Source organism: Dipodomys merriami, unplaced genomic scaffold, assembly GCF_024711535.1.
Source record: "Dipodomys merriami isolate MVZ:Mamm:240054 unplaced genomic scaffold, mDipMer1.0.p SCAF_2, whole genome shotgun sequence".
Classification (NCBI taxonomy): Eukaryota; Metazoa; Chordata; class Mammalia; order Rodentia; family Heteromyidae; genus Dipodomys; species Dipodomys merriami.
This window is the reverse complement of record NW_027203381.1, coordinates 47188424-47200891: the sequence shown is the minus strand read 5'-3', so window position 1 is coordinate 47200891 and position 12468 is coordinate 47188424. Positions and strand designations below refer to the sequence as shown.

Below are 12468 nucleotides of genomic sequence, written 5' to 3'. Positions count from 1 at the left end.
GCTGTAGAATCACAATTGTGATTTTATTAATTTAACCCAGTAGCTCTTAAACCAGAGTAAAAGAGCAATAAGCCAAATTGGTTTGGGAAGGACTTGAATGGGAATATGAACAGAAGGGTTTGTAAATTAGGTAGCATTTAGTTCACTGAATAGAGCTTCTATTTTTTTAAAGATACCTTTTAAAAGCCATCTAAGTAGTAGAGCATTTCTGTGAACTCTTAAAAGAACTGGTACTAAATTTTTAAATGCTCACACTAAGAACTTTAAAGCACCAGGATTAGGGGAGAATCATGTTTGTTTAGAATCAGTATAATCAAAATCCGCTTCATTTGGGCTTCTCCTAAGCAATGAGTCATGTTGTTTTAGCTGGCACTAACTCTTCACCTCACAAAGCATGACACAGCTTTAATCACATAGTGCATGGCCTGCTTTTTCCAATTACATGCTGCCAGCCACTGGCATAGTGGGAGCCCCAGTGTGAGAGGATTTCTGCAAATAAGCACAATTTGGATTTTATAAAAAAACAAAAACAATAGCAAAAACAAAAGCAAAAAAATACGTGCCAAGTCGACCTTGTAATCCCAGAGCTACATAAATGAAAAAAGAGAGGAGTTAAAGTATGTTAAAAATTGCCAGGCATCCTCTGGTTTTCAAAACAGAATTGGTAGAAACTTTTGATCAGCTCTTTCCCCTATTAATTGCTTACTCTATTGAGGTCAGTAAATGTTTTTCTTTAAGATGCCAATGAAAAGTCACAGCAAGTCTGTTTACATACTCTCTGAGTTACTCGGGGAAGATAACAAGCCGAGGTAGCGGCAACAGGTCTGAGAAAGAAGCTAAGGAAATGCCATTCTCAACACTGACACCATCTCTGGTTCTGTGCCCTTGGTGTTCCCCATTTTCCCTCTTCGTGTGGTCCTTGCTGTTGGCCTAAGCATGGCAGCCCATCACGGGCCTGCTGTAGTGACAGGAGCAAGAAACTAGAGGTGAGGCCGGGCGCTGGTGGCTCACGCCTGTAATCCTAGCTACTCAGGAGGCTGAGATCTGAGGATTGCGGTTCAAAGCCAGCCCTGGCAGGAGAGACCGTGAGACTCCTATCTCCAATAAACCACCAGAAAACCGGAAGTGGCGCTATAGCTCAAGTGGTAGAGCGCTCGCCTTGAGCTGAAGAGCTGAGGGACAGCGCCCAGGCCCAGAGTTCAAGCCCCACGACCAACAAAAAAAAAAAAAAAAAGAAACTAGAGGTGAGAGAAGTTCATCTGGTTCAACAGGGTGGTTATTCCCTAGGAGCATCTGGGAAAGATGCTTTTTCGTCATGGCGTCTCCCAATGGAACATAGATTATGCTTTATTTCTGATTGATTTTCATGAAGCTGAGTTCAAATGGCAAATAACTATAGTAAACCACTCTAGACAGTATGAATTTCTTGGATGGATGAAGACAGGGAGAAGATACCCCTAAAGACATGACAGTTAACAGAGCAGGCCAGACTGCTGTTTACATATAATCAATATGATTATCTACACTCTGAAGTTCTGCTGTCCTAAGATGAAAAGTTTATCAAATTGAATACTTTGAAAGATAAATATGGGCAGTCAGAAACAGGCAGCCAGAGCCTAGAGGTCATTCTGATTCTGGCCCTTCGACAAGATTCAAGGCAAGACTAAGATGGCCCCAGGATTAGTCTTCTAAACGAAATCTTTGAAGCCATCCATGGTCCCAACATTACTGATGGGTAAGGGCTGTATCTAGGCTTGTGGACAATGGGAATGGCACAGAGGTTCAGATTTCTACAACCTATCTTGTCTTCTCCTAAATTTCTGAGTGAGAATTACAACAAAACTGATTTCCACAAAATCGTAGTCTAGAATCTAACTTGGTTTCTTGGTTGTATTCAAATCAGGAGAGGATGAAAACTTGATTGAATATTCAAAGAAATAAAGATCCCATCAACTTTTATGGGCATTATCAACTTCCATTAAAAATTCCTATTATAAAACACATTAAAAGAAATTAATAAAACGGCATTCAAAATTTCTAAGATATAGCTACTAAGAAATGTACCTAAGGATTAAAAGATTAAAACAGTCCTACCTTCTTCCACGAAAAAAGTATTTTTAAAAATCCATAGATTTCCTGTTATTGATTGCTCTTGCTTTCTTGGTCAGCTTGAATGACTTCTCTAGCAAATCTGTCTCAAATATTGTTGCCTAAATGAGACCTCATAAAGGGCAAGAAAATAGCTTTCAATAGGAGAGGGTAGACTCTACTAATGAAACTTTTCCAACTGTTAACAGAAGTTTTCAAACACAGGGCTGGGAGTGTGGCTTATTGGTAGAGTGCTTGCCTAACATGCATGAAGCCCTGGGTTCAATTCCTCAGTACCACATAAACAGAAAAGGCCAGAAGTGGTGCTGTGGCTCAAGTGGTAGAGTGCTATCCTTGAGTAAAAGAAGCTCAGGGACAGTGCCCAAGCACCAGGACTGGCAAAAAAAAAAAAAAAAAAAGTTTTCAGACAAATGTGTGTATTCATTCATATTTAAAACACTCTATACTTATTTCATTAAAATAGAATAGAAATGCTTGATAGCAATTGTGTGGAATTGGGCTACTACCAGCCAAGTAGTAGATATACCTGGTTTTCAGTGAAGATGGAATTATTACACCAAAGCAAATTAGAGCTAGAAAGTAGCTTTATTTTTGCTTATTCAATAAATGACCTTGTTCTTAAAAAGTAGAAATGTTTGTAAAATTGAGTATAACATCTATAATGTGAACATTGCTATTGCTGGTTGTTACTGGGGCTTTAACGATTCTGTCCTTTATCTCAGAAAACCTATAACCAAAGTGAATGTGAAAAACAGTACATCCAGAAGATGTGAAATAACATGACAGGATTAGAATACCAACATAAAAACATCAGCTTCTGAGGGAAAGGGGTTGGAATTCTACCTTTCTGGCTACCTTGCTGTATCTGTGTGGTCCTGGGCTACTTCTCTGTGCTTGAGTTGCTTCCTATGTCACAGGATTGTTGGCAGGATTAAATGGGATAATGGATGTCAGGCTCTTAGCATAATGCTTGCCCCATAGTAAGCTCTCAGTAATGCTAGGACCTTTTTGTTTTATTTTTTTTTTTTTACTTGACATCACAGGTCAGTAATGCATGACTAATTGCCCAAGATGTAGACTGTAGTTTTTGTGGTAGAGGAGAACAATTTGGGCTACTGTTGTCAAAGAGGCCTTCAGAAAATAAGTTTAACTTTACTTCTTGGACTGCATTTATTCTCTTTTGTTTCTCATCTCTGTTTATAAATATGGCTTTAATATGACATAGTAACTTTAGCTATTATGGGAACTTTTTCAGTGTAGTTGCAAGAGAGGGAAAATGAAGAGGAAAGAATCAAGTATCTTATTATTTGTTATGCCATTTTGAGTTTTTATATTTTTACAGGCACCTGTCAGATTTCTCTACCAATCTCTAAAACTATAAATGCATGTCAGGTATGGTGGCACATGTAATCATATCACTGGGAAGACGTGAGGTAGAAGGATCAGGAGTTCAAGGCCAATATAGGCTACATAATGGACTTTCTCCCCCACCCCACCCCCAAAAATCTCATAAACACACTGATGGACCTCTGTATAAAGACAAACTTATTGACGAGTGTTTGTTTAAAGACAAATGAACTGGCCAGTGTTCTTAAGACTGATTTTCATAAACAAATACTGTACAGGAAACTTGAAAAGGATTGTCTCTACATATTACAGATGTACAAAAGAAAAGTTTGTGGCTAACTACAAAGCTTCACATACATATGAAGATTAATCTTTCTTCATGAAAGATAATCAGAACCACAACTAAGAATGACTAAAATAGCACAAATAAATCTAAAGTGTTTGACAGTTTAAAAATGACTACACACCACTTTATCTTTGGTTTCCAGTTTCTCCTTCCTGCCCTTTGTGTAGTGTTTGTGTGCAGTCACCATCCATTCATCTAAGGGATCAGAACTGGAATGTGTAGACCTCATTAGTTTTTAAGAGTAACATGAGACATACAGCTGGTCCCTAAGTGAGGCTTAGTATATATTCTCCCACTCTTGGAATTACATGGCATTTATAATGCCTGTCAAATGAATAGTTTATCTGTAATACTTGCTTATTGAAAACACATTGGATACTCAAAGAATGTGCCATAACCTCCTTTTTAAAGGATATAAATAGAGAGTTTATAAAGTCTACTATTTTCTTCTTGTTTTATAGAATAAAGCAATTGGAAGGCTTTGGATACACATATGATTTTGTTTTGATCCAAATCCTTCTGCAATCATAAAGAAACAGACACAAGAAATTTCTTGTGATAACTGCATTACACAAAACTTATCAACTCAAGAAACCAGAATGCAGCAAGAAACTGAAAACTGTCAAACCAAAAATCTTTAAAAGAAATAAAAATAAGAGCTGTCAAATTCTTTAACAAAAGATTATATACCCTGCAGTTCTTTGACAAGCAGTGTCTTTATATACAAGCTTGGTTATCTGATTTAAAGTAAATTACAAAGCACAATACAAATAACAATTTTTTTTTAGTCATGGAGCTTGAACTCGGGTCCTGGACACAGTCCCTGAGTTCTTTTGCTCAAGACTAGTGCTCTACCTACCACTACACCACTTTTGGTTTTTGAGTGGTTAATTGGAGATAAGAGTAGCTAGGCTTACAGGTGTGAGCCACTAGTACCCGGCAGTAACAATTTTTTTTAAAAGGCCCTGTTAAAGATTTTCAAGGTTGGCTGAATATAAAGGATAAATAAAAACAATAAATAATCATTTAAGTTATATAAGAAATAAAACAATATACCAATGCTAAGCTAGTTAGCATTAAGGCAAGCAAACTTACATGTTTTAGTAGGTGTCTTTGCTATTCTAACTCAGATAACATTGTCTTCATGGTAGTCACTAAGAAAATTAATTTCTACATTATTACAGGACATGCTTAACCTTGTATTTTCCTCTAGAGGCTTAGAATACAAAATCTACAGCTTAATGCTAAAATTTCCATCTGACAATATTCTATTCACCTCTTTTGCTTTACAATTTAACATTTTACTCTCATTCTTAACTAGTACTGATACCTTGAGACCACAGAATAGAGAAATAAGATGTAGCAATTATACCACTAATGAAATTGACTTGAGAATGGACTGAGAAGAAATTGTGAAAACATGCAAAATGAAATGTTTACTTAAAAATACATCTGCAGATGTTCAATTATCATCTCAGGAACTCTAGTAAAACGAAAATATTTTCCATCCAGCACCAAAATACTTCTACAAAAATAAGATAGTCTCAGTAATGCTCCCCAGGCAAAGTGGATTTAAGACCTATACTCTCTTAACGAAGTACTTAATTCAGCAACTTTGTGATATTTTTCTCTTAAATCCTTAATAAAACTTTTTTTCCAAAAATAGCAAGCAACTTTGAAAAGCAGGGAATTTAGTTTTATAATTTTCATGAAATCAATCTAGGCAAAACCTGAATCATTTCATTATATTTTGTTTCAACACTGAAAAGAATATAAAAGTGATTACTGATATCTATTTGCATTTGGCTGATTTTGTAAGTGTGAAGGCATAAAACAGTAACAATCAGGTACAGTAGTTCAAGCCTAGTTACTTGGGAAGTAGAGATCCAGAAAATAGGGGTTCCAAGTCAGCCTGGACTCAAAGAAGTTTGTGGGACTCCATCCCAATCAATATCTTGGTGCAGTGACATGTGCCCTTTATCCCAGTTACAGGAGAGGCACAAGAGCTGGACACTGTGGTATCAAATTGTCATCATCCGTGATATGGGGAAGCCCCAGGGTGGAAAGCTGGAGCTGTTGACCAAAGCATTAAAATAATGGGCAAAAAGGGGCTGGAGGTGTGGATCAAGCGGAAGAGAACCTGTCTAGCAAGAATGAGGCCCTGAGTTCTAACTCCACTACCACCCAAGAAGGAGAAAATAAATAAATTAATATAAACATCACAAAGAATGATAGGTATTTTATCATTTGTAAAATAAGTGAAGTGGGGAAAGAAAATTTTACCTCAAAATATCAACAGTAATAAATTCTGCTGTGAGATCTACAAATATTAAAGAGTAAAAGAAAGTTTGAGAATGAAGATATTTGCATAGTATCTCCTTGAAGATAACAATTACAAAGAAAAATAGTAACTTTTTGTTACAGAATAACTTTATAGTATAATAACTTTATAGTATAGAATCTAGTAGAGATCATTTTAACCAGGTGATCAAATGACATAATTAAGACATACTGACTTTATATACCTTGATATGAAAGTTTAACTTCTGTGAACTTTTCATCTAATTCACTGTGTATCCTCAATAAGAAGACTAATGCAAATTGAGGGTCATCCTACAAAACCATCAACCAGTCCTCAAAAAGTGCCAACATTGTTAAAACAGGATGGACTGTCACAGATTAGGAGAGACTCAGGGGATATACTTAAATTTATTGTGAGATCTTGGACTCTACAACAGGAAAAATCCATTTCTAACAAGAAAATTGTTAAAAAAATAATAATAAAAAAATAAAAATAAAAATAAAAATATAGTTTAAGCTTGGCACTCGTGGCTCACACCTGTAATCCTAGCTACTCAGGAGGCTGAGATCTGAGCATCACAGTTCAAAGCCAGCCCAGGCAAGAAAGTCTGTGAGACTCATCTTCAATTAACCATCAAAAAATCGGAAGTGGCACTGTGGCTCAAGATTGCTCACCTTGAGCTGAAGAGCTTATATATATATATACATATATATATATATATATATATATACATATATATGTATACACACACACAGTTTAATTCATAACAGTATGCCAGGTTTATATATACATATATATATACATATATATATACATATATATGTATACACACACACACAGTTTAATTCATAACAGTATGCCAGGATTAATGTTTCATTTTGGCCATGGGTAATGGATTATTTAAGACGCTGACAACTGGGAAACTTATTTTTGCAAGTTTCCTGTAATTTTCAAATGATGTCAAAATAACAGGAAGAAAATCATCATCTATATGAAGGTAGTTCTAGAACTCTCCAAACTTTGGTGAACACTTTAAGGATTAATGATCAGAGAGAAGTGAGCAGATTAAAAGAATAATGCTAGCCAGGCACTGGTGGGTCACACCTGTAATCCTAGCTACTCTGGAGGCTGAGATCAGAGGGTTCAAAGCCAGCATGAGCAGGAAAGTCTGTGAAACTCTTATCTCCAATTAATTACCAAAAAAGCTGGAAGTGGAGCTGTGGCTCAAGCAGTAAGAGTGCTAGCCCTTGAGCAACAAAGCTCTGGGATAGAGCCAGGCTTTGAGTTCAAGGCCCAGGACTGGCAACAACAACAACAAAAAAATGGATACTGTAACTGGCCAAATGTTTAGCTAAATGACAGGATGAAAGGAAATACACCAGATGTTACTCAACAGGCCTACATACAGAGGCAACTATACTCAGCAGGAGCCTTTCTCTAAAATGAAACCAGAGACACCAACTCTCCTTTCAACCATAACATAGAGAATAACCTATAAATATCCATTCTCTCCTAAGAACTCCATTTCCATGACCAGTTCTGAGTCCTACAGATTAAGTGGCCCTATTATTCTCCAGCATTTGTTATCCTTCTGTATGTATGCATAAGTTTATGCAGGCCTATATAAATGTCTAAATTTACAAAAGTTAGACATTTATCCATTGAGATTAATTCATTTCAACCCAGGAAGGTACCAAAAGCAAATACAACATCACTAAAAAGCAACTTTCTTCAAAATAAAGTATTGACTTCCTCATTATCTATAATTTTTATCAAATTATTTTCATTATAAAGCATAGTTATGGGATTAGGAAACCATATCTCCTTTACCAAAGTTGAAACAATGTTTAGCATGAGAAATTCAGATACCCTTGGTTATTGTCTATATTTGTTTTGGAGGAAGAGTTGGTTCTTTTCCCCCTCTATTTTTATCTTCCCTCAGGAAGTTTACAATATGACTAGATTAACATCAGAAATAATCATGGCCATTTTACCCTACCCCACCCCCACAAATGTTGTAACTAATTATTTGTATAGAAACAAAGGAAAATCTTGGAAAAAAATCAGCTTTTTGTTCAACTAGTCTCATTTTACAAATAAAATTATTTTGGATGTACATCAACATTCTCAGGATTCTGCATAGAAGCGTATCCTTTTTAAAAATAATGGTTCTAAAGACACTTCAACAATTTAATAGAACTGAGGATATCTAGTATTTTGCCTGCTAACACCAAGAAACAAACTGAAACTTTATGTTGAAAGCATAACCTCTTAGAAGTCATAGCAAAAATAGAATTTTAAAAATATTTTAATTTAAAAAAACCTCAAAAAGATAAAACTAATGTGAGTAAATAGTTAATTGTAAAAATTGACCATTGAGTCAATCCATTTCTGAACACTATTTAAAATTAAGGAATATTATAAGAGAGACTGTAGAAAACAAAAATTCTTAAAGAAACACAGAAGGGGAAATATCCCAGAGGTACAAAAGGAAATAAAGCAGTAATTTAAGTGTTCTAGCAGAATGCAAACACAGAAAGCAAAATCAGAAGAACAAAGGAGCATTAACTGTCCTTAAGTTGCTAAACTTCCAGAAGACAAAGACTAATCTGTATGTTAAAGATCAAAAGGTTAATTTATTTACAGTGCATACTGATTTTAAAAAAGACTCTAAATCCAGATGACTTATTATCAACAAACCTACAATCTGCTATCAACCGATAAGTCCCTCATAAGCCCATGCATTTATGTGATTTAAAACAGTTTCACTCATTCTGACTCATAATGAATGAAACTGAACAATCTATCATAGGAGATAAAGACAACTGATCCCTCAAACTCTTTCAAATGATGAGATGGAAGCTGTAAAACTCAGATTTAAATAAATTGTCCCTTTCACTCTGAAAAAAAAAAGAATGTTTTGATCCTGTTTTATGTTCCCATTCCCTGATAGGAATACAAGAACCAAAGTGTTTATTTTCCTCTTGACATCACCAACTGTGATTCACAGTGACAGCGGCCATAACACAGTTAACAAACATATCTGGTGCTTCCTTTGGGTCAGTCAATATTGTAAGTAGCCCAAGTCAACTGCTCAAAGCCACAGGATAACAATGGGTGTACTTGATGGTCAAGGTATGGCAATCTGACCCCCAGTATATTCTGCTGGCTTTGAGTACAATGTATTAACCTTTGGCAAAATAAAATGGGTATGCTCAAAAGAAATTGCTAGGGCTACCTGGTTCTTGGATCCTTTGGTGCGTCTTCATGAGAACTGGAAATAAAGATTTATATCTTGTCTTCTGATTTAGAAATATTGCTACTTATTTCATCTTTTTTTCACCTACTGCTATCTCATTAATTTGCATATCCAATGTCTAACATGTTGCTTGCATATAGAGTTACAAAAAATAGTCTGATTTTAGCAGTTAAAAAAACTATCTAATCTTAGGCCATTTTATAATTTTGAGAGGAATTCATTAATTTATTCAAGAATTTTTTATTGAGCTGCTACAATATACCAGATACTGCTCTGGAGAGCTGGACTACAACAGAGGTGGAAAAATGGACCAAATATAGAGGTGGGGATAAGGAGTAGAAACATTAAAGTGTTAGTAAGAGAAATACACCAAAAATATAAAAAACGCATCAAGTCAGGTGTAGTAGAGACTTGGGAAGTAAGAAGGAAAGAGTTTGATTTCAATCAATGCTACCAAGAGCTAAAAAATAATTGTACTTAGAAAGTCAAAGATAGACCAAGTTGCTACAGCTTCTTGGTCAATACACCACAAATAGGTTACAAATATGTAAGCAATTTAAAGGAAAGGATGTTCTTGAAAAAGAGTGCTTTTTTCCTAAGACGAACAATACCATCTTACTTCTTAGCTTGAAAGGAAGTATTGATCAGTAGTTTGTGAGTCAAAGGTTAATAACTTGGGCCTGATTATTTCTGTTCTCAGACACATGATTAATGATGTGGTGTCTATTGGCTCCTTATAAATACAGGAACCTCTTTTAGTTTAGTGCTTTTACTTGGGACCAAGGAATTAGGCTATTTCCCCCAGGGCTCCCCTCTCTATCTCCTTCATGAAAGGCTGAGCAACAACAAATCTGCTAAAGGGAGTGCAGGGCATTGTCCAAAACTGGACAACATAAATTTAACTGGCAATGTTCCATTAAAACACTAGCCATGACATGCAACCCTCCTGCCCTCATGTATTTTCATTCCACAAGACCACATGCTGAGCTCATAAAAAACTTCTTCCAATTTGCTTTGGAAACGGATGTAGTTTCAGATATCTGGCTAGTGCTCTTAGACAGCTGCTGAGACTTATAAACAGGCCAGACAGAACCTTTCATTTAAAATTGCACAAACCTGCCCCATGCGTCTCATCCAATTGTTTGCATCTGTTAATTCATTCATAATTTAATAAAGATGATGATTTTGAAGAGAAAACATCCTAAAGACAATTATGAGTTTGTATGTTCAAGTAGCCTTTAAAATAATATGTATAAAACTCCTACTGGGGGCTGGGAAGGTGGCTCAGTGGTAGAGTGCTTGCCTTGCATGCCTGAGGCCCTGGGTTCGATTCCTCAGCACCACATAAGCAAAATGAAAAAAGCCGGAAGTGACGCTGTGGCTCAAGCGGTAGAGCGCTAGCCTTGAGCTGAAGAGCTGAGGGGCAGTGCCCAGGCCCAGAGTTCAGGCCCCACGACCGGACCAAAAAAAACAAAAACAAAAACAAAAACAAATAAAACTCCTACTGCTGGAAGTCATGTGTTAATGCCTATCTTTATATAAAAATGTGATTTGACTCATCCTGCTCTCTCTTGGAAGAAACAATAATTTCTTTGTTAGAAAAACTCAACATAGATGTCATGTTAATATAGTTTGTTCCAGCATGAATATCAGCCAAAAGAACAGTCTACAAAGTAAAATCCCAAATCACTTAACTCAGGAGACAGCAGTAAATCTTATCACATGACGAAAGACAAAAGTATGAGAAATGAAATCATTGAAAATAAATGGGATGAAATAAAAACACACTTCTCAAATTGGCCACTTGGAAATAAGACATCTACAGCAGATAGTCACATTTAAACAAAACTTCCCCTACAGATAAACCAGGTATCAAATCACTTCACTTATTGTTATTCTGGTCTAGCCACCTAAACTTTTTTCATATAGTTAGTGGAAGTCTAGTTGGCCTTGATCTCTTATCAAAGAGATAAACACAGAACAATTCAGAGCCCTGATTTACTAAAGCTAAAATGAACTTGTGAACAAGTGATTGTATTCCTCTTGTGCCTGAAAGAAATAAATCATAATTGCCCTTACAGCATAGAGTCTAGAGTAGCAATAACGAAATAGATGACATTTAACACCTAGAAAGAAGATTATTTTCAATAGCATAGTGAGATTTACTTTTTTGGAGAATCTCAATCCACCCTTTAGCTCAGCTGGCACACGGATTCTAGAAAAGCTCTTAGGAGTGACACTAAAATTGTAGTGGGTTTTCAGTTTTTCATTTTGTGTTTCATCTGAGCTGGTATTTTGAGATTTCTCCAATACTTTACAGATGTCTTCGACGGAGATGAGGTGTACCTCTCACTGATCACAAAGTTGTGCCAAGAACCCAAGTCCACCTCTAGCCTCTGCTGGCCAACGACTTCGGCCCAGGGTTGGGGGACAGGGGTGCGTTTCCTACTTCCCATCAGGACAATACAAAGAACAGGCTCAGTCATTCTAGTCCAGGAAAACTTCTCCCAACAAACGAGGGACCAGAGTTCCGTGCCCGGGCAGAAAGCGCGGCGCGCAGGTCGCGGCCCGCGGCCCCACCCCGCGGGGCGCCCCGGGGGGGAAGTCCTCAGTACCTGCTGAGCGGGTGGCTGGCGGCGGCCCGGGGCGCGCAGCGCGGCTCGGTGCTGGGCGGCTGGGAGCGCGCGTACGAGTGGTAGGCGGTCAGCACCACCCCGCCGGAGTCCTCCACCTCCATCCTCAGCCGCGCATGTCTCCGCGCTGGCCCCAGAACAAAGACGGGGACCAGCATGGACCGGCGCGCCGGGAAGCCTGTCACCACCCCGGCCACGCGTCCGGTGCCCAGGGGCTCTCCCACAGCTGTCCCCGCGCGCCGGGCGAGTTGGCCCCTCCCGCATTGGGTCATTAGCATACACTGGAGACTCCACCCACTGGCACTGGGCGAGGTAATTAGCATACACTCAGGACCACGCCCCCCACAGGGCGGGGAGAGGCGGCGGATCCCTCCTTCTAGGAAACTGGAGACCGGCTGGGGGCACCGAGCTCCAGCCGGCTGCCCGAGTGAAGTTGGTGTTTTTCTTTCTTTTGTTTCTTTCTTCCCTTTTC

General features: G+C 37.7%; 1 protein-coding gene across 2 annotated transcripts in view; it reads right to left on the bottom strand.

Moving 5' to 3' along the window:
* Positions 1 to 12184, bottom strand: part of Arhgap28 (Rho GTPase activating protein 28) — a 168871-nt gene extending 156687 nt beyond the window's left edge. For both annotated transcript variants that reach the window (XM_070029546.1, XM_070029548.1), the window contains exon 1: positions 11979 to 12184. In XM_070029546.1, coding sequence (XP_069885647.1) covers positions 11979 to 12154 — 176 coding nt within the window. In that variant the 5' untranslated portion in view covers positions 12155 to 12184. The remainder of the gene's footprint in view (positions 1 to 11978) is intronic.
* Positions 12185 to 12468: the final 284 nt, after the last annotated feature.